Raw genomic sequence first — 18129 nt, 5'->3', positions numbered from 1 at the left:
CAAGGCCAGGCTGGATGGTTTATTGGAAGGGGTTCCTGCTCACAGCAGGGGTTTAGAACGAGATGATCTTTCACTGATCTTTACTTTCAGGGAGGTGTGTGTGTTTGGGCTATTTGTGGGCACAGCCTTGCAAAAAACCACCTGCCTCTTGTGCTCTGAGCTCTGGCAAAGTTTTGAGAGCTGAAATCTAGAGAGATTTATTTTTTTGAGAGCTGAAACCTAGAGAGATTTCTTTGGTTTCCAAAGAAACCTTCACCCCTGGCCTTTATTTCTACCTTCAGTTGTTTGGCTTTTAGAGCTCCTCCCAACAGTGGCTTGAACCAAAACCACAGACTCCAGAAAAATCCAAGGAGAAGTAACATTTCAGCATCACTATTAGATCTCTATTGTCTTCACTCTCAAAGTTCTCTTTCCCTTTCACTGGATCCAGGAGAAAGAAAATACTAGGAGCAGTTGCTTTGCGTTCTTCCCATTCCTTTTTTTCCCTTCCTCCCCTTCAGGGTGAGTCAGGGTGCTGAGGTTCTTGGAGAGGCTGGGAAGAGGAGAGTGCCTGATTTCCTGATCTCCAGGAGCACACAGAGTGCCAGCATCTGGTCACAGCTGCAAGAAGCAAAAATTACAGGTGGTGTTTATGGTCAGGAAGAATTTCCATTTATTGGCCGTATGAGGCATTCACAGATCCTGTAAGAGAGAAAAAAGGCTCAGTTTTGGGGTTTTTTTTTAATTTAAAGTGTTTGATAGAAGAATAAATCCAGATGAACCCCTGGGGAAGGACACTTGCTTTCCAAAATCAGGCCCAGTTCCAGCCAGGGATGGAGATTTATAGCACAAACTGAGGTTGTCTTGATCCTGTGATCTGAGGGTTGCCAACCTTTGCCATCTCTCAAAATATCCATTAATTTCTTTTTTATAATATTTTATTTACCATTATATTTCATTTATCATTATATTTTTTATTTCATTATTTTTTAATTTAATGATTTTTTTATTTATCATGATATTTTATTTATCACACTGCTTATCTGGGTTGGTGAATTGTTGAGTATTATCCCATTATAAGTCAAGGTAGGTCTGGTTTCTACTCTGGAAAAACCCAAAACAAATTGTTTTTTATTTAAAATGACATAATAGAGAATGAGTGTAGACACTGTCCCACCTGCCTGTCCTCATCCTGTGAATGCCTCTGAGCATAAGATAAAAACAGTACAGGGAAGATAAAAAAATCCAGTCAGGAAGATTCCATGGCCACAAATCCATTGATTTAGAGTCAGAGTCCTCTTTAGCATCAGCTGAAGAAAACCCAGGTGAAGGAAACAGGTACAGGCTGCAGAGCAAACTGATCGTCCAAGCTCTAGGACTCATCTATAAATTATAAAAATCCTCCCTTGGCTGATGGTGCCAGGCTACAAAATGGCATCAGCTTCTGCAGGGGCAGAGGAACACCTGGGTGCAGATCTCCTCCAACCCCCCAGGCTCCTGGGCAAGCTGCACCTGCCCTTTAGGGTGTGTTTCAATAACTGATATTGAAAACCCTCCATGACAAGCAGAAGCTGATGGGAAGCATTTCTCCATTCTCACAAACCACCACCCCCCCAGATACATTTTATGAAGTCTGGGAACCCAAAAAAGCTGAAGTTTAGTTTCCATTGCTCGTTGGTTGAGTTTTGCAGAGTCATTTTTCTCGCCTAAAAGTGGAGCAGTTTTCTGCTCAAAGCTGTGCTACAGACCTGATTCCTCTCTGTGGCCTGCTCACCTTGCAGGCAAGGGCAGAGCTTGCTGATCTAGCAAGCCCTGACTGCTGCTTTTCCCCACCCCATCACTTGAGAGGGTTTCTCAGACATACCTGCATCATGACCTCGATTTTGATTATCAGTCTCATGTGGGGTTTTTTACAGGGAGGAGGAGGAGGGGAGGTTCTGCTCCTCTCAGCCCCAACCACAGCCTGCAGAGCACCCCCAGCCCTACTGAGCAACTCTCAGCTGGTGGAATGTCAGAATAATGGCCCAGTGGAAGGTAAAATTACTGATTTCTGAGTGAGTCTTTTCCTTTGGAGTAACACTGACCTGCCAGGGGAAACCTTGGGGTTAAAACAGGGGATGTTTCATGAGGTCTCAAGTGCTGGTGCTGCCCCTAGGTCAGGACAACCCCTGGGATGGATCCAGGCTGGGGATGAGCAGCTGGAGCAGCCCTGGAGAAGGCCCTGGGGGTGCTGGGGGTGAGAGCTGGGAGCCAGAACCCCCCCGTGCCCTGGGCTGAGCCCCAGCGTGGGCAGCAGGGGAGGGGGGGATTCTGCCCCTGTGCCCCTGGGCTCAGGTGAGACCCCACCTGCAGAGCTGCCCCAGCCCTGGGGCCAGCACAGGAGGGACCTGGAGCTGCTGCACAGAGCCCAGGGCAGGCACCAGGATGGGCAGAGGGATGGAGCAGCTCTGCTGGGAGGAAAGGCTGGCACAGCTGGGGGTGCCCACCTGGAGACGAGAAGCTCTGGGGTCACCAAACTGGGGCCTAAAGGAGCTGCAAGAAACACGGAGAGAGATCCTTTAGAAGGGATGGAGTGACAAGGGGGATGGCTTCCCACTGCCAGAGGGCAGTTCTCTTCTGTTAACTGGGCAGTTTTCTTTATCTCTCCCACAACCAATCCTCCCTCCAGGAGATCTCTGCTGTTCATGGGCCATTAATTATTATCTTCTGTTCCTGGACCATTAATTATTAATTATCTCCTGTCCATGGCCACAGAGTGTCCCTGCAGGGCTGATCCAATTCCATCATCCCATGGGGAGATGCTCTGCCCAGGGGAGGAGCCAAGCATTCCTACCTGGATCCAATCTGAGGTTTGGGACAGCCCAGCAGCCTTTGCCCAGTGCATTGCCAGAGGAGCAGCTTCTGCTGCCCTGCATTGCCAGAGGGAGCCCAGGCCCATCTCCAGCAGCCCTGGAGCTGCAGAGGAAAACTCCCCCCTTGTGCAGGATCCCTGCTCCAGCAGAGCCACAGCTGGCACTGCAGGAGGGCTGAGCCCCCATGGGATGGGGCTGTGCCCCCCCCTGGCACACAGGGGGACAGGGCCTATGATGACTCTGTTTATCTTTTTGTACTATTTTATTTGTATTTTAATTTTCCTAGTAAAGAACTGTTATTCCCATATCTTTGCCTGAGAGCCCCTTAATTTCAAAATTATAATAATTCGGAGGGAGGGGGTTTACATTTTCCATTTCAAGGGAGGCTCCTGCCTTCCATAGCAGCCACCTGTCTTTCAAACCATCAAAGAGAGATGGTCTCTGGAAAGATCTAGCCCATTGCTCAGGAGCACCCAAAAAAAGCCAAAATGCTGTGAGGCATCACCAGCAAAGGAAGGGAGAGCACCACGATGCTGCAGCACAAATCCACCACACCCTGGGAACAGTTTTAGTCTCCCCAGCTCAGAAGGGAGGTAACAGAGCTGGGAAAGCTTGGGGAAGGATGGAAGAACTGGAATGGGTTCTGTAGGAGGAGCTATTTAAGCCAAGTTGCCTATGACAGTCCTGCTGTAAGAAATTGGAGTGTAGCAGATGGCACCAAATTCAGCTGGAGACAGGCTCAGGTTGGGCAGGAGAAGGGTGCTGCTCTCAGGACACACCTTTCCCCTGCAGAGCCCCCTGGTTTTGGGGATGTAAGGAGTTTCTGTGAGTTTTAAAGGGTGATGAACGAGTTAATGAATGAGCAGGGTGCTGGTGGCTTCCAAAGTGACCCACTTCATAAAACCCCTGAGCAGCAAAAGAACCTGCAAGAGCCTCCAGGTGAAATTTCCCTGTTTTCATGTTTCCCTTGTTCCTACACCTCTCCCCAGGTTTTTGGGCAGAGTTCAAGGCTGGGTACTGGCCTCAGGGGATTTGCAACAATGCAGACATTGTCACGCTCTCCTGGCACAGGAAATCAAAGAGACCTTCCCTCGTGAGGACGGATTTGATGAGCAAGTGATTTCTGCTTTACATCCTCATTCAAGCTGAGCACCTGATGATGAAGCCCAGAGTTCAGAGACTGAGGGATGGAAAAATTCAACTCCCCCAAACCATTCTGTTTCAGAACACCTGTGCCACCAGGTTTCTGAGTAAAAGAACTACTTACAGGCTGCCTCAGGATCCAGCCACAGAGCAGTATTGGCAGGATAAAAGCCAAGTCAGCCAAAATGCTGAATAAGCAGAGAAACCTGTGCCACTTGCAACGTGTTCTCAGCTTCTTCTGCCAGCAGAAAAGGGTCCTGGGCTTGTGGGTGATTCACTTTGTGTCACTTGGCTCCACCTCAGAGGTGAGGGTTTCGGAATTACTCACAGCCCCGCAGTAACGGAGCAGATCGGGTGATGCTGCTCAAGTTTTGCACCCTTTGAACCCAAAGAGTTTCTGGGCAGGTGACTTCAAAACGAGACCTCCACGCTCTTTTTTTTTTTCCCCTCCCCCAGTTTGAGGCAGGTTTCATTCCAGTGAGTCCTTGTTTCAGACTGGGTGGCTGGTATTGATTGGGACTCAGCAAAACAATCTCACTTCTTCACTGGGAAGGGACAGGTGGGCTTCAATTATGGATGACACAGAACTCTTAACCATTACCCAGGCATCACAAATTCATTTCCAAAATCCCAGAGCCTGTCTTTTCTAATCCAACTCCCACAAGGAAGGAAAGGCTTTGGTGCAGACTGCTTGGGGGCCTGGGCATGGCTGGCAGAGATGGAACCAGGTGGAGTGAGAGGGCTCAAGCATCTAAAAAGTACAGCCCTCTTTTAACTCCAGAGATGATTTTTTCCTCCCCTCCCTCAATTTCTTCCCCAAGGAAACTAGAATCTGACACACAAGAACAAAAGAGAAAAACCCCCATGCCTTGCTTAAGCCATATATCCAAAACTCTTGCAAATGGAAAGTTTGTAAGCCAGAGAAAATTGTTTGTTGTGCCAGATATGGCTACTCTCAAGTCCCCAGGTGTATTCCTTTGCCCTTCTCTCATTAAAAAGCTACAATGGACCCTGCACAGATGTGTTTTTAAAGGTGCAAAGAGCTGCCCAAGTAGCTGGAGGGATCAGCGGATACCATTGTGAGGACTGTGGTGCCTCAGCCTGGCTGGGATGCAGCTGTAGGAGAAAATACCCACCTTGATCAGTGTAAATGGATTTAGGAGGTGACTGCAATTGTGAATTCTCCCTCAGCCTGTGCTTTCAGCTGAGTGGAGGCTTGGTTTATTTTCCCCCACTTCTCAACTACATGGCCACCTTTGTTTTAGCTGTGACGCCTCCTTGGCCAAGCAAATATTTTTATTAATACTCATCAGCAAAAAATATAAACAGATACTGAGTTAGAACCACGGGCTCGGCTCTGATTGTTTGACCTTTAGTTTCTATTGACAACAGCAAAGTAAACAATTTCTGTGGGGACTCAATGCTGATTTCTGCCACAAATAAATAAGAAAATGAGATGAACACAGTGAGCTTTAAGTTATTAAACAGAGACCTGAAGGCACTGAAACTGGGAGCTTCCCTGGAAGAATTGATACCTGTGGAGCAATGAGTGTCCCTGGCAAAATGCTGCTCTTTGCTCATCTTGCAGGTTGGATTAGGATGGATCTGCCCAGTGGTGTGGACTTGAGCTGAAGTGGACTTTTGAGAAGGGTGCCAGCCCTCCTGAGCAGTGCTCAGGGTCGGTTTTCAGAGCCAGCAGCTCCCTTGAGGAGCATGAATGGGCAGGGAAGTTCCTGTGCACCGTTCTGGTGCTCCAAGAAGGATGGGGAACTGTTGGAGCAGGTCCAGAGAAGGCACCAAGCTGCTGAGGGAACTGAAGCACCTCCCCTGTGGAGCCAGGCTGGGAGAGCTGGGGCTGTGAGAAGGGTGTGGGGAGACCTCACAGCTCCTTCCAGGGCATGAAGGGACACAGGGAGGCTGGAGAGGGACCCTGCATCATGGACTGGAGGGACAGGACACAGGGAATAGCTTCCCACTTCCAGAGGGTAGGGATGGATGGGACATTGGGAATGAGGAATTGTTCCCGGGCAGGGTGGGCAGGCCCTGGCACAGGGTGCCCAGAGCAGCTGGGGCTGCCCCTGGATCCCTGGCAGTGCCCAAGGCCAGGCTGGACACTGAGGCTTGGAGCCACCTGGGACAGTGGAAGGTGTCCCTGCCTATGGCAGGGGGAGGAACTGGATGGTCTCTAAGTTCCCTTCAACCCAAACCATTCTCTTCATCTTTAATTTTATGATCCAAGCAGAGCAGGGAAGTAAAACCCCAGATCCCACTGCTTTATAGCCAGATAGGAAAACACTGAAACCTCAAACATAGACGAACCTGCAGAGAAAGTAAAAGGCAAAAAGCCCTGTTTTTAGCATAGCTCCTGCCCTCAGCAAAGAGCAGGAGGCAGGTGGAATGCTGCTGAGGCTGTGTGGGGATGGCTGGCCCAGCAGGCAGCCCAGGCCTGCTGTAGCTGCAGGGTTACAGCAGCCCCACGAGCCACGCTGACCTTTCGGGAGCTCCCATCCCTCCCCCACAGCCTGGGACAGCTGTAAACATCCCCATCATAAAGACACAATTGTGAGATCCCATTTATTTGCCATTAGGAACCGGCCTGGCACGGCCCTGGGTTGCCCGAGGGGCTGGGCAGGCCGGGCCTGTCCCTGCCCTCCTGCCATGGCCAGGGACCATGGCAGGCCACAAACGCCTCTGGGCTGTCCCTGAGCCCCTCCTGGCGCCAGCGTCCCTGGGACAGCTCCTGCCAGATGAAAACAACAGCCCAATTCCCTCCTGGCCTCTCACCAGCTCTTCCCATCCCTGCTGCTCCCCCGGGTGCAGGGGCCGAGGGTGGGGAGGAGGGCAGGAAGTTGCTGACGCGGGCGGTTGGATTTGGGTTTGAACACCATCCAGAAAGGAGCACCAAATATTAGTAAACAGATCAGGAAACGTTTCCGTGTTGGGCAATAACTCTGCTTTTCCACAGCAGCCATCATCTCCAGTGGTTTTGCCACCAGGGGAAAAGACCCCACTTGGTTGCTTTGCTCAAACATCAGTGGAGCAGATCGGGTGATGCTGCTCAAGTTTTGCACCCTTTGAACCCAAAGAGTTTCTGAGCAGGTGACTTCAAAATGAGACCTCCACGCTCTTTTTTTTTTTCCCTCCCCCAGTTTGAGGCAGGTTTCATTCCAGTGAGTCCTTGTTTCAGACTGGGTGGCTGGTATTGATTGAGCCTCAGCAAAACAATCTCAGTTCTTCACTGGGAAGGGACAAGTGGGCTTCAACTACTGATGACGCAGAGCTCTTAACCATTACCAGGCATCACAAATTCATTTCCAAAATTCCAGAGCCTGTTTTTTTTCTCCTTCAGGTCCTGCCCTTCAAAGGCAGGTCTCTGGGCAGGTGCTGCAACAGGGGATTCTGATTTGGGTATGTGTTGTATTTGTGGGGTGCCCTGTGGCAGGAAGGAATGATTAATCTGACTCCATGTTCTCAGAGGGCTAATTTATTATTTTATGATACATATTATATTAAAGAATACTATACTAAACCATACTAAAGAATACAGAAAAGATACAGAAGGTTAAAAAGACAATAATGAAAACTTGTGACTCTCTCCAGAGTCCCAACACAGCTTGGCCCCAATTGGCCAAAGAGTCAAAACAACTCACACCAGAATCCAATGAAACAATCACCTGTGGGTAAACAATCTCCAAACACATTCCACATGAGCACAACACAGGAGAAGCAAATGAGACAAAAATTTGTTTTCCTATTTTTCTGAGGCTTCTCAGCTTCCCAGGAGGAAAATCCTGGGCAAAGGGATTTTTCCAGAAAATGTGAATGCCACAGGCATGGGTCTGATTCTTGCAGAGCACAGGGTGCACGCTCCTGGACATCCCAGGGGATTACAGGATCCTGCAGCCATGTCCAGCATCTCCACCATGATCCAGGCTGAAAAGGAAAGGATCAGGATGCTTGGCCTATATTGCTTTGGAAAAGAAGATTATGAAGCAGTTTCCTGGCCGTGTGGTGACGAGGGAATTACTGAGTTCCATGGGCTCCTCAAGGCAGGGACAAAAGGCCTGTCAAGTCCTGCTGCTTCAAGCTGCAGTCAGTCCCTTTAGGAAAAAGACATGGGAATTAATCAAGCACTGCATGAAATCCTGGTTTTACCCTTCCTCAGCATCCTGGGATGAACCCAAGCTGTTCCTCTTGCAACATGTGAGGGAAATAAAACAGTCCCTGATTCCAGAGGACTGAACTGCCCCAAATCTGTGTTTCTGTGATCTTCACCATGACTTCCACTCAACAAGTTCAAATTTAGGGGCTTGGATAAGAAGCCTGTGGTCAAGGGCTGGTTTTGGAGAGAAGACCTCGTTTTTGGGCACAGCACCTCCCACTGCAGGTGTAGAGGGATGTTGATGTGGGATGGAGGTGGCACCAGCATGAAGAAGAGGAGCTGAGAGGATAAGGGGAAAATAATTTCAAATGAGACAATCCTGACCCACAGCCAACAGCAACCCTAAAAGCAAAGGAGGAAGAAGCAACAGAATTTGTCTTTTTTCATTTGTTCATTTTTTAATTTCATTTGTCTTTTTGTCTTTTGTTGAACTCCATGAGATGGTGTGAGAAACCATCTGATCTAACACCTCGTGTGACCAAGCCACTGTGACTGCATGAATCATCCCACACAGACACCTGGTGATGCTAAAGGTGACACTGTGACACCCACAGCTTGCCATTTATTTTGCCACTGGTGGTTTTCACTGATACCATCAGTGCTGCCTGCAATAACTAACAAATGTCATGTCCATTTGAGAACCAGGGTCTCCAGGGAGATGCCACCACACCTTGAGCTCTCACCATTCCAGTCTCCTTCCTACACCTTTGTCCTGCTTTTTCTGGTTTACCAAGATAAGGGGCCTGTCTCACTCCAACCTCTGCCATGGGCAGGGACACCCAGCAGGTCCCAGCTGGGCCAGGAGGCTGCTCCAAGCCCTGTCCTTGGACATTTCCAGAGATCCAGGGTGCCACAGCTTCTCTGGGCACCCTGTGCCAGGGCCTGCCCACCCTCACTGCCCATCCTGGGCATCCCTCAGCCCCAGCAGCAGGGATAACAAAGGGAGCAGGAAAAGTGGAGGCTGCAGGACCAGCTTTGCTATAAAGATGAAGCAGTGGATGGAGCTGGGCAAGGGGCTGAGCCTGGAGCAAAGGAGGCTCAGGGGGCCCTTGTGGCTCTGCACAACTCCCTGCCAGGAGGGGACAGCCGGGGGGGGTCGGGCTGTGCTGCCAGGGAACAGGGACAGGACAAGGGCAAAGGGCCTCAAGCTGGGCCAGGGGAGGCTCAGCTTGGACAGCAGCAGCAATTTCTGCATGCAAAGGGTGAATTAGTTCTTATCTCAGTTACAGTCTCACAAACCCTGAGTTCTACAGCACTTCACTTTGACAAACTAAAAATGGAGCCCCATCTCTCTCTCTACAAGGCCTTTTAAGGATAAACTGTCCAATTAAGAAATGACACCTGAATTATTTTTACTTTTGACTCAATAACCAACCACCCATGGCCTGCAATGCAGACTTTCTTATCCAGTTACACAAAACCACCCAAACCCATGGAGAGGAAGGTGAAGAAGAAGGATCAGCCTCTGCCCTGAAACCTCCATCTTGTTTATATATATTACTGTATTCTAAAACCTTAAACTCTAACTCTTCCACCATGTGATATCACACACTTCTATTCAAACTCCACACCCACAATCCCAGTTCCATCATTCCATTTTGGAATTCAATTTCAGGCCTTGGCAGGGGCTGCCCAGGGAGCTTTGGAGTCCCCAATCCCTGGAGGTGTCCCAGGAAGGGCTGGAGGTGTCCAAGGAAGGGCTGGAGGTGGCTCTGGGCTTGGGACAAGGTGGGCATTGGGATTCCATGGGCAGGGAGGGCTTTTCCAAGCTCGGGGATTCTGGGATTCTCTAAACACCACCCAAAAGCGCCCCGAGGGAATTGCTGGTGCAGCCTCCTGGCCCAGCTGGGAAGTTGATGCCAGGTTTAAGGAGCTTTGCTGGCCATGGGCTGGAGCTTCGTCGCGTGCTCAGCTCCTGCAGGGCTCATCTCCAGCTCTCCTCGCCCGAGGAAAGCGCCGAACGTGCCGGGGCGTTCTAACGAGCTTTCCAAATGGTTCCTACTCCTCTGCTCCCAGGCCAGGCCTGCATGGAGCAAACAGAGCTGTGCCGAGGCGTGGATGGAGCTGGAATCCTTCCCCAGCCGTGGCCAAGTGGGAATAAGAGTTACTTCTTTATAGCAGATGTGTAGCTCAAAGTTCACCATAAGGGCACTCACATCGAGAGCACAGCGTGTATTGTTCTGCAAGAAGGCTCAGCTCAGCCCTTCAAAAGACTCTGGAACAACTAATTTCATTATTCAAAGAATAAAGTGAGGCAGAGGGAGCCCAAATTAACCCTCTGGCCGCTCCCTGGAAGCAGGGATTTCTTTAGCACCCTGTGCTTACAGATGCAGCAGAAAATCTGCCTCCCAGTGTCCCAGCTCTGTTTTTCTCACTAGTTTAGGAGTTGGATGTCTTATTCCTCTCAAAATGACTACCTGGACCCAGGCCAGGCTGAGCACCCCCACATGAAGCTCTCTGTGTGTACACTGCAGCAGCAAATAAGGCTAGGGATTTTCATCTCCACTTATGACCTCCAAGGAAAATGAGAAGCAAAATATCTATATATTTTTTTAATTATCCATACAAAAAAGATCGTTCTCTTACTGGCCAAATTAAAAAATAATACTTGCACACAAGAAGGAGAGAAGAAGACAAGTTCCACAAAAGGAAAATTCACCTATTTTTAGGCAGATTTGAGCAAAGAAAAATACACTTCTAGAAATTATGTCCCCTTCTTGGCCAAGGATCTCCTGACCATGTGGCTGGGGCATGAACTGTTCCTGAAATTCTCCCTGCCCAACCAAATTCCTCTCTCTGGAGCTGAGCTGCTCGCTCAGCATCAATCCTACCTGTGAGTTAAGTTCTAAGGGAAAAGCCCAGGACACCTAAAGGAAATCCACCCAGAGCAGGAGGTTGATAAAGGCTCAGTCCAGGACCAGGACCATGTGCAGATGGGTCCCTTTCATTTGCTGCTTCACTTCCCACTTCCAGCACACAGTGCAGGGGGTGGAATTGAGATGAGCTCTGGAGAAACAGCCAGGAACCATCTCCAACCACATTTGGGGCAGAAACCCGGGTTTCTCCCCAACCCAGAGCTGCTCAAAAATCCTTTGGCGAGACCCTTGGCAAGGGCTGGAGCTGTGATGTGTAACAGGGATTATTCACACTTGCTCCCGTCCTGCTGTGCTTGCAGCTTGCATTCCCAAGCTGGCCCCCAGGACTGTCTTAAATCAAAGGAAAGTGGGATTTGCACTACCCAGGTGCGCTGAGGGAGACAGCAAACCCCAAATGACAGGGATGAGGGGTGCTGATGATCTGATTTGGACCAGACTCGCTCCAGCTCTCCCTGGACAGAGCAACACCCGCGCTATTGCAGCATCACATCTGGGAGCAGCTCGAGAACAAAAATCCCTTTGTCCCGGCGTGTTCCCGAGGCTCCATCCCGCCCGTGCCGGGGAATGTGTGAATGGTTTGCTGCAAACGGGAGCGGCGGCCGTGCCTGGCTAAATTCGAGGCGCTGAGCCGGGATTTTCTGCGCTGGAGAAGGTGGCAAAGTGCGGGGAATGGATTTATAGAAAATTTTAAAACCTTAACAGAAGGCTCCTACAGTGTGTATTCGCATGTAAACTTTGAGATAAGAAATGCTGACTTGGAAATGCTATAGAACAAGATATTGGTAAGAGAGGAGTAGAACTAGAAACAAGTTTCAAAAGGTAGTTTTCTAAATAAGACTAGATACTTTAGAGAAATGGAATTATGAAAGATACATTGAGGTAAGATTTACGAGGGGTAATTTTAGATGATTAGTTTTAAGGTATTTTCAGCATAGTGTAGCTAAAGCTGATAGAAAGATAAGAAACATTTATAGCGTATTGTAAAATATAAAGAAACACTTATAGTGTATTGTAATTAAGAAACAGTTTCTGATTGTGATGGTGTGCATTATAACATCTGTATCATCTCGCTCTTCTCATAAGACTAAAAATAGAATGAAAAGTTTAATAGAATAATAGAATAAAGAATAAAAGAATAAACGCCTCTCAGTTACCCCATCTCTGGGTCAGAAAAGAGCATAATCCGACAGCAAAGGAGAGTGGCCCATCCCCTCCTCTCCCGCCAGCTCATCCCCTTTCCCTGCGCTCTGGCTCGGGAACCAGCTGCCGGGACAGAGGCTGACCTATATCCAGCTCTGACTGCCCACCACGTTTTGTTTTCTTTTTAAAAAAAAACATTTTCCCCCAGATCTGGTCTGAAAAAGGACGGTGAAACCCTCGCCCGGGGCGCTCGCATCCCTGCAGGGAGCCCTGGGTGCGCAGCCCGCGGCACGGGGGAGATGCGAGCGGCTGATAGCGCTGAGAAAGGAAGGATGTCGGGCCCGGCACAGGTGAGGGAGGAGGTGCCGCTGGGCTGGGCTGCAGCCCTGAGCACGGCAGATAATGTCACGCTGAGCTGTGGTTGACCGCAGCGGCCCCGTGACCGGCCCGGCGGTCGGGCGGCAGGGGCACAGCGGAACGGGCTCGTTTTCCCACAGCACGGCTCGCATGGGGATGGGTGAGAGCCCTCGGCACTGAAAACCCTTCCCCAGACGTTCAGGGATGAGGGTGACAGACACACACACCCGTGGGGTGAAAACTGGGAAAGGACCAGAAGCCTTTCCAAGGGTCTCCAGGGGTTTCGTCACCACAGCCCCCAAAATGACAGCGACCTGCCCTGAACATGAAATTTCTCCGCTGGGGTTGAGCCCTCATCACTAAAAACCCTTCCCCAGGTGTTTGGGGACGAGGGTGACAGCCACACACACCCAGCTGGGATGAAAATTAGGATGAAAATCGGGAAAGGACAAGAAGCACGAGGTTTTCCAAGGGTCTCTAGGGGTTTCATCACCACAACCCCCAAGACGACAGCACCCTGCCCGGCACCCCTTTATTCAACACAAAATTTCTCCAGTGCTCAACCCACGCGAGCCCTCGACACTGAAAACCCTTCCCTAGGTGTTCAGGGATGAGGGTGACAGACACACACACCCGTGGGGTGAAAACTGGGAAAGGATGAGAAGCCTTTCCAAGGGTCTCCCGGGATTTCATTACCACAGCCTCCAAAATGACAGCGACCTGCCCTGCACATGAAATTTCTGCACTGAGGTTGAGCCAGTGCTCAACCCATGCAAGTCCTCAGCATTAAAAACCCTTCCCCAGATGTTCGGGGATGAGGGACAGCCACACACACCCGGCTGGGGTGAAAACTGGGATGAAAACTGGGAAAGGATGAGAAGCCTTTCCAAGGGTCTCCAGGGGTTTCATCACCACAGCCTCCAAAATGACAGCAACTGCCCTGTACCCCCTTTACCCAACATGAAATTTCTCCACTGGGGTTGAGCCAATGTTCAACCCATGAGAGTCCTCAGTACTAAAAACCCTTCCCCAGGTGTTCGGGGATGAGGGTGACAGACACACACACCCGGCTGGGATGGAAATTGGGATGAAAATTGGGAAAGGATGAGAAGCATGAGGTTCTCCAAGGGTCTCCAGGGGTTTCATCACCACAGCCTCCAAGATGACAGCCACCTGTCCTGCATCCCTTTACATGAAATTTCTCCACTGGGGTTGAGCCAGTGCTCAGCCCATGCGAGGCCCCAGCACTAAAAACCCTCCTCAGATGTTCAGGGATGAGGGTGACAGACACACACACACCCGGCTGGGTTTTCCATGGGATGAGAATTGGGAAAGGACCAGAAGCCTTTCCAGGGATCTCCAGGGGTTTCATCACCACAGCCTCCAAGATGACAGCAATTGTCCTGCACCCCTTTACCCAACATGAAATTTCTTCACTGGGGTTGAGCCATTATGGGGATTTTTGAATGAGTTAGAGATGGGACTTGTGAACTGGTTTTGATGATGTGGTTTATTTTTTTTGTCTTTTATATAGGTAAGAAGGGTGAGTTTGGCTCACATCTTTATTGTATGGTTTAGAAAGTCATAAGACCCTTAGTTACAAGACTTTTTAAGGATTTATTGACTAATAAAACAAGGATATTTATGTTTTTTACTTAATCTTTAAATATTTCATCTTATGGACTCATGTTACAGTGTAAGCTTTCTTAGCCAATCATGTTATGGCACACAAACCTACAGTACTGCATTCTAAATTCCTTGCTTACCCTTGTAACTACTTTTATTTTTATATCTTTAAAACTCTAAACTTTCTTCTTTTTAACTTAAGGTGTCTCTGCTTTAAACTATAAATCCACATTCTCCCTTGTAGCACCTAAGTTTGGAAGCCTTTTCTGAGGTCTCAGATAAAATCCTGTGTTTAATTCCAAGCTTGGCCTTACAAAGTTCTGAGAGCTCCTTGCATGCTGGATTCCAATGAGCCATAACTCTCCCCCTGTTTCCATTTATTTACCTCCAGGGGAGAAAGTTTGCTTGGATCTTCTTGAAATGAAGCCAGTCACTCTCCCTCCTCCTCCTCCTCCTCCTCCTCCTCCTTGGCAAAGGGGCTGCTCTGTGCCCCATGGGGCTGATCCTGGAGGTGCCACCCGAGAGTGGGAATGAAGCACAAATGCCCAGGAGGATGCCAGGGAGGAGCTGCAGTGATCAGGGCACAGCAGCAGCAGAAGGCTCTGGGATTTCAGGGCTCCAGCTCTGCCTCACAAAGCGGCTTAGGGCCAGCACAGCTGAGCCAGGGGATGGATTAGAGGCAAAACCGGCTCTGGCTCCGGGGAAATCTCTGCACAGGGGCTCAAGGTGCTCAGAGAGTGCCATGGTCCTCCCCTGGGAGCAGCTGGGCTCCTGGGTCCAGCACAGCTCCTAATGGCCTGTCCCAGCCTCCCTGTGCCCTGTCCCCATCCCCTTGCCCTGTCAGCTGCTCACTCTGGCATTTGCAGCCCAGCAAACGCTGCCCTGGCCCAGGCAGCCACAGAGCCCCTGGTGCCAGGCTGGGGATGGTGACCCAGACACAGTCAGGGTGGCACAGACAGGGTCAGGTTCCTCTTCCTTGCACTGTCTCAAGGAGGAGGTCACACCCCACGCTGGTGCCACTGCAGCAGCAGAGACCTCTGCTTTCAGTCTGGGGCTGCACCAGCACAAGGCTGCCCCTCCAGCAAGAGGAAATGTGGTCACAGGGGTGCTTTCAGCTGGGCAGCACCTCCCACCTGCAGCTGACTTTTAAAAATAATTAAAAAAAAAAAAAAGAACCAACACAAAAACCCCCAAGTCTCCAAAACTAAATTAATCTCTTAAATTATTTTCATATGCTTGTGCAAAATCACAGCCCAGGTCTCTGGAGACAGAAGAGACTTGTCTGGTTGATTTCCTGGGATTTTCCCTGCATGGATGTGACTTTTGATGGCAGATCCATCTATTGCAGTCCTGTTCCCACATTCCCTGATCCCAGAGTAAGAGCAGTGGCTGCACAGGGTGCCACAGGCCAGCCCTGCCAGGGGATGTTCCCTGGGTGGAAATCACCACAGCTGGGAGCTGGAGGGCTCTGAGAACCCATGGCCCTGGCTTTCCTTGTGATGAGGAACACAAGAACATCGTGGTCTGGGAGCTGGGAGGCTCCAGCTCCAATTCAGGCTGTGCTTGTGGCACAGATGAGAGCAGACACAGCCATGCCCCTTGTCTGGGAACAAGCAGAGAGAGGCTGGAATGGATGGATCTGCCAGTTAATCAAAAATCAGGGAAAATCCCAGGAAATCAAGCAGACAAGTCTCTTCTGTTGCCACCCTTCTGGACACAGTGGGCTCTTTGAAACATCACCCTGTGTGGGAATTCCACATCTCCCTGCTCCCAGCATTCCTGCTCCCCAGAGGAACACATCCAACAGCTTTTCCTCTCCACCTTAAAAAAAACCAAACAAAACAAAAACCAAGCAGTTTTTACCTAAATCATCTTAACCTGGAGGGATGCTGCAGAATTGGTAGACTGGCATGATATTTTCAGGAGGAATTTCTGCATGGAAAGGGTGCTCAGGCCTTGGCAGGGGCTGCCCAGGGAGCTTTGCAGTGCCCAGCCCTGCAGGTGTCCCAGCAAGGGCTGGAGGTGGCACTCAGTGCTCTGGGCTGGGCACAAGGTGGGGCTCCATGGGCTGGCAGGGATTTTCCCACCCCATTGATCCTGGGATCTGAGGAAGGAGCAATTTGAGAGTCACCAGGATTTGAAAAAGCTCCAAATTGAAAAATCTCATGACTCAAAAAACCATCTCTGAATCTGTGATTTGGGCACTTCAAGGCATCAGGGTGACCAAAGCTGAGAGATTGCTGAAAGGAGGAGTCAGAGACATCTGCACTGGTCTGGCACTGCTGGTGTCAGAGGCTGATGCTGATACAAAGCCCCTGAAAGAGCATCACAGCCCTTCAGAGAGCAACCACTGAGCCAAAGACGCCTCACATTCAGTTTTCTGCCTACTTTTTAAATTAACAAGTCTTAAATTCTTAGTGTCACTTAAAATACTCCACAAGAAATGGCCAAAGGCAGCAGTAAATCACTGTGGTCAGCTGGTGTGATACAGGATGTCAGATTTGGGTGAAATGCAGGGGTAAAATAAGAAAAACAGAGGCTGAATTGTACTCCTCTAATGGTTTAAATCCTGTCTGCTATATTTTGTTATTTTCAGTGCTGTGGTAGAGAGGTACTAGACATGTGACACGTGATAGAAGAGGAAGGGCAAGTTAAAATGCCATTTAGAATAAATAAATTATTTCTTGCTTAATTTCTGAGGAATTTCTGAACCAATCCAGTGCCACCCCTGCCATGAGCAGGGACACCTTCCCCTGTCCCAGGCTGCTCCAGCCTGGCCTTGGGCACTGTCAGGGATGCAGGGGCAGCCCCAGCTGCTCTGGGCACCCTGTGCCAGGGCCTGCCCACCCTGCCAGGGAACAATTCCTCATTCCCAATGTCCCATCCAGCCCTGCCCTCTGGCACTGGGAAGCCATTCCCTGTGTCCTGGCACTAGGACAAGGAGAAAATAAGGAGTTACCAAGGAATAAACTCTCCAGCTTCATGGATTTTTGTGCTGCTTCAAGTCAGGCTCCTCTCCTTGACATAATTTTCATGGGCTGTAAAAGTACCAGGAGACCTGGCAAGAGTGCTGGAGCTCTGTGCCTCTGCCTACAGCCAGGGAATGTCTTATTTTAATCAAAGTAACCACTCTGAGCACAGATCCTGGAAAATTCAGTTTAATTCCATCCCAATAATTATTCCAGGGTGCTGATACATCTTCCTTTATTTGTTTCTTGCAAGATGATGTTGATGTTAAACTCAAATTTGATCCATCACAGCAAAAATTCATAACTAATCTAGAGGAATTTTAGCATCCTGAGTTTGAAATTGCTCTAAATGAGGCTTCACAGCCTCTGCAAGGCTCATGGCAGACTCAATGCAGCCATCAAAGTTGGAACGAGTGAATCCATCACCCCCACAGATCAGGAGAGGCTGAGTGTGAAGAATCATCTGTCCTGGACAATTGGGCACAGCTCTGGTAACCTGAGAATGAGAAACATAAAGGGAGTGGGGAGAGAAAGTATTTCATTGACCTGAATTTCACACCAGAAAGATCTGTGCTCCTGAGATGCACATCACAGAACCACAGGATGGTTTGGGTTGGAAGGGACCTTAAAAATCATCTCTGCCATGGACAGGGACCTTCCACTATCCCAGGCTGCTCCAAGCCCTGTCCAGCCTGGCCTCCCACTCCCAAAGGTAAATCCAAACATTAACCATCAAGGCACCACAGTAAAATACTTACTTCTGGGAGGTGAATAGAGTGAAACTTGATTGTGAGTGGAAATTTAGAAACTGTGCAGCTTGTTGTGTTTTATTCTCAGTAGATATGACTTGTCTGAGATCCAAAAAGGTGTGAGGGTGATCTCACATCAGCAAAGTGGGGCTTGCAAAATCCCAGACAGGTTCAACCTCCTGTCTCTGGATCACAGAACCCCAGGGTCCCTGAGGCTGGAAAATCCCTGCCAGCCCATGGAGTGCCAGCTGTGCCCAGTGCCCACCTTGTCCCCAG

The 18129-nt window shown here is 49.6% G+C and overlaps 1 protein-coding gene across 6 annotated transcripts in view; it reads right to left on the bottom strand.

Annotated features, from left to right (window-relative positions):
- Window positions 1–228: 228 nt before the first annotated feature.
- The window catches only part of RNLS (renalase, FAD dependent amine oxidase), a 69369-nt gene continuing 51468 nt past the window's right edge, over window positions 229–18129 (bottom strand). For 2 of the 6 annotated variants that reach the window (XM_036385990.2, XM_054515637.1), the window contains one exon: window positions 594–681. In XM_036385990.2, the coding sequence (XP_036241883.1) occupies window positions 673–681 (9 nt within the window). In that variant the 3' untranslated portion in view covers window positions 594–672. Of the gene's footprint in view, window positions 682–7442; window positions 8075–17277; window positions 17601–18129 lie in introns of those variants that run through there. The other 4 variants (XM_036385991.1, XM_036385989.2, XM_036385988.1 and 1 more) reach the window with 4 other exon arrangements.

This window comes from Molothrus ater, chromosome 8 (genome assembly GCF_012460135.2).
Source record: "Molothrus ater isolate BHLD 08-10-18 breed brown headed cowbird chromosome 8, BPBGC_Mater_1.1, whole genome shotgun sequence".
NCBI classification, from domain to species: domain Eukaryota; kingdom Metazoa; phylum Chordata; class Aves; order Passeriformes; family Icteridae; genus Molothrus; species Molothrus ater.
Note: the sequence above shows the minus strand (reverse complement) of the source record. Positions and strands in the feature narration are given on the sequence as shown.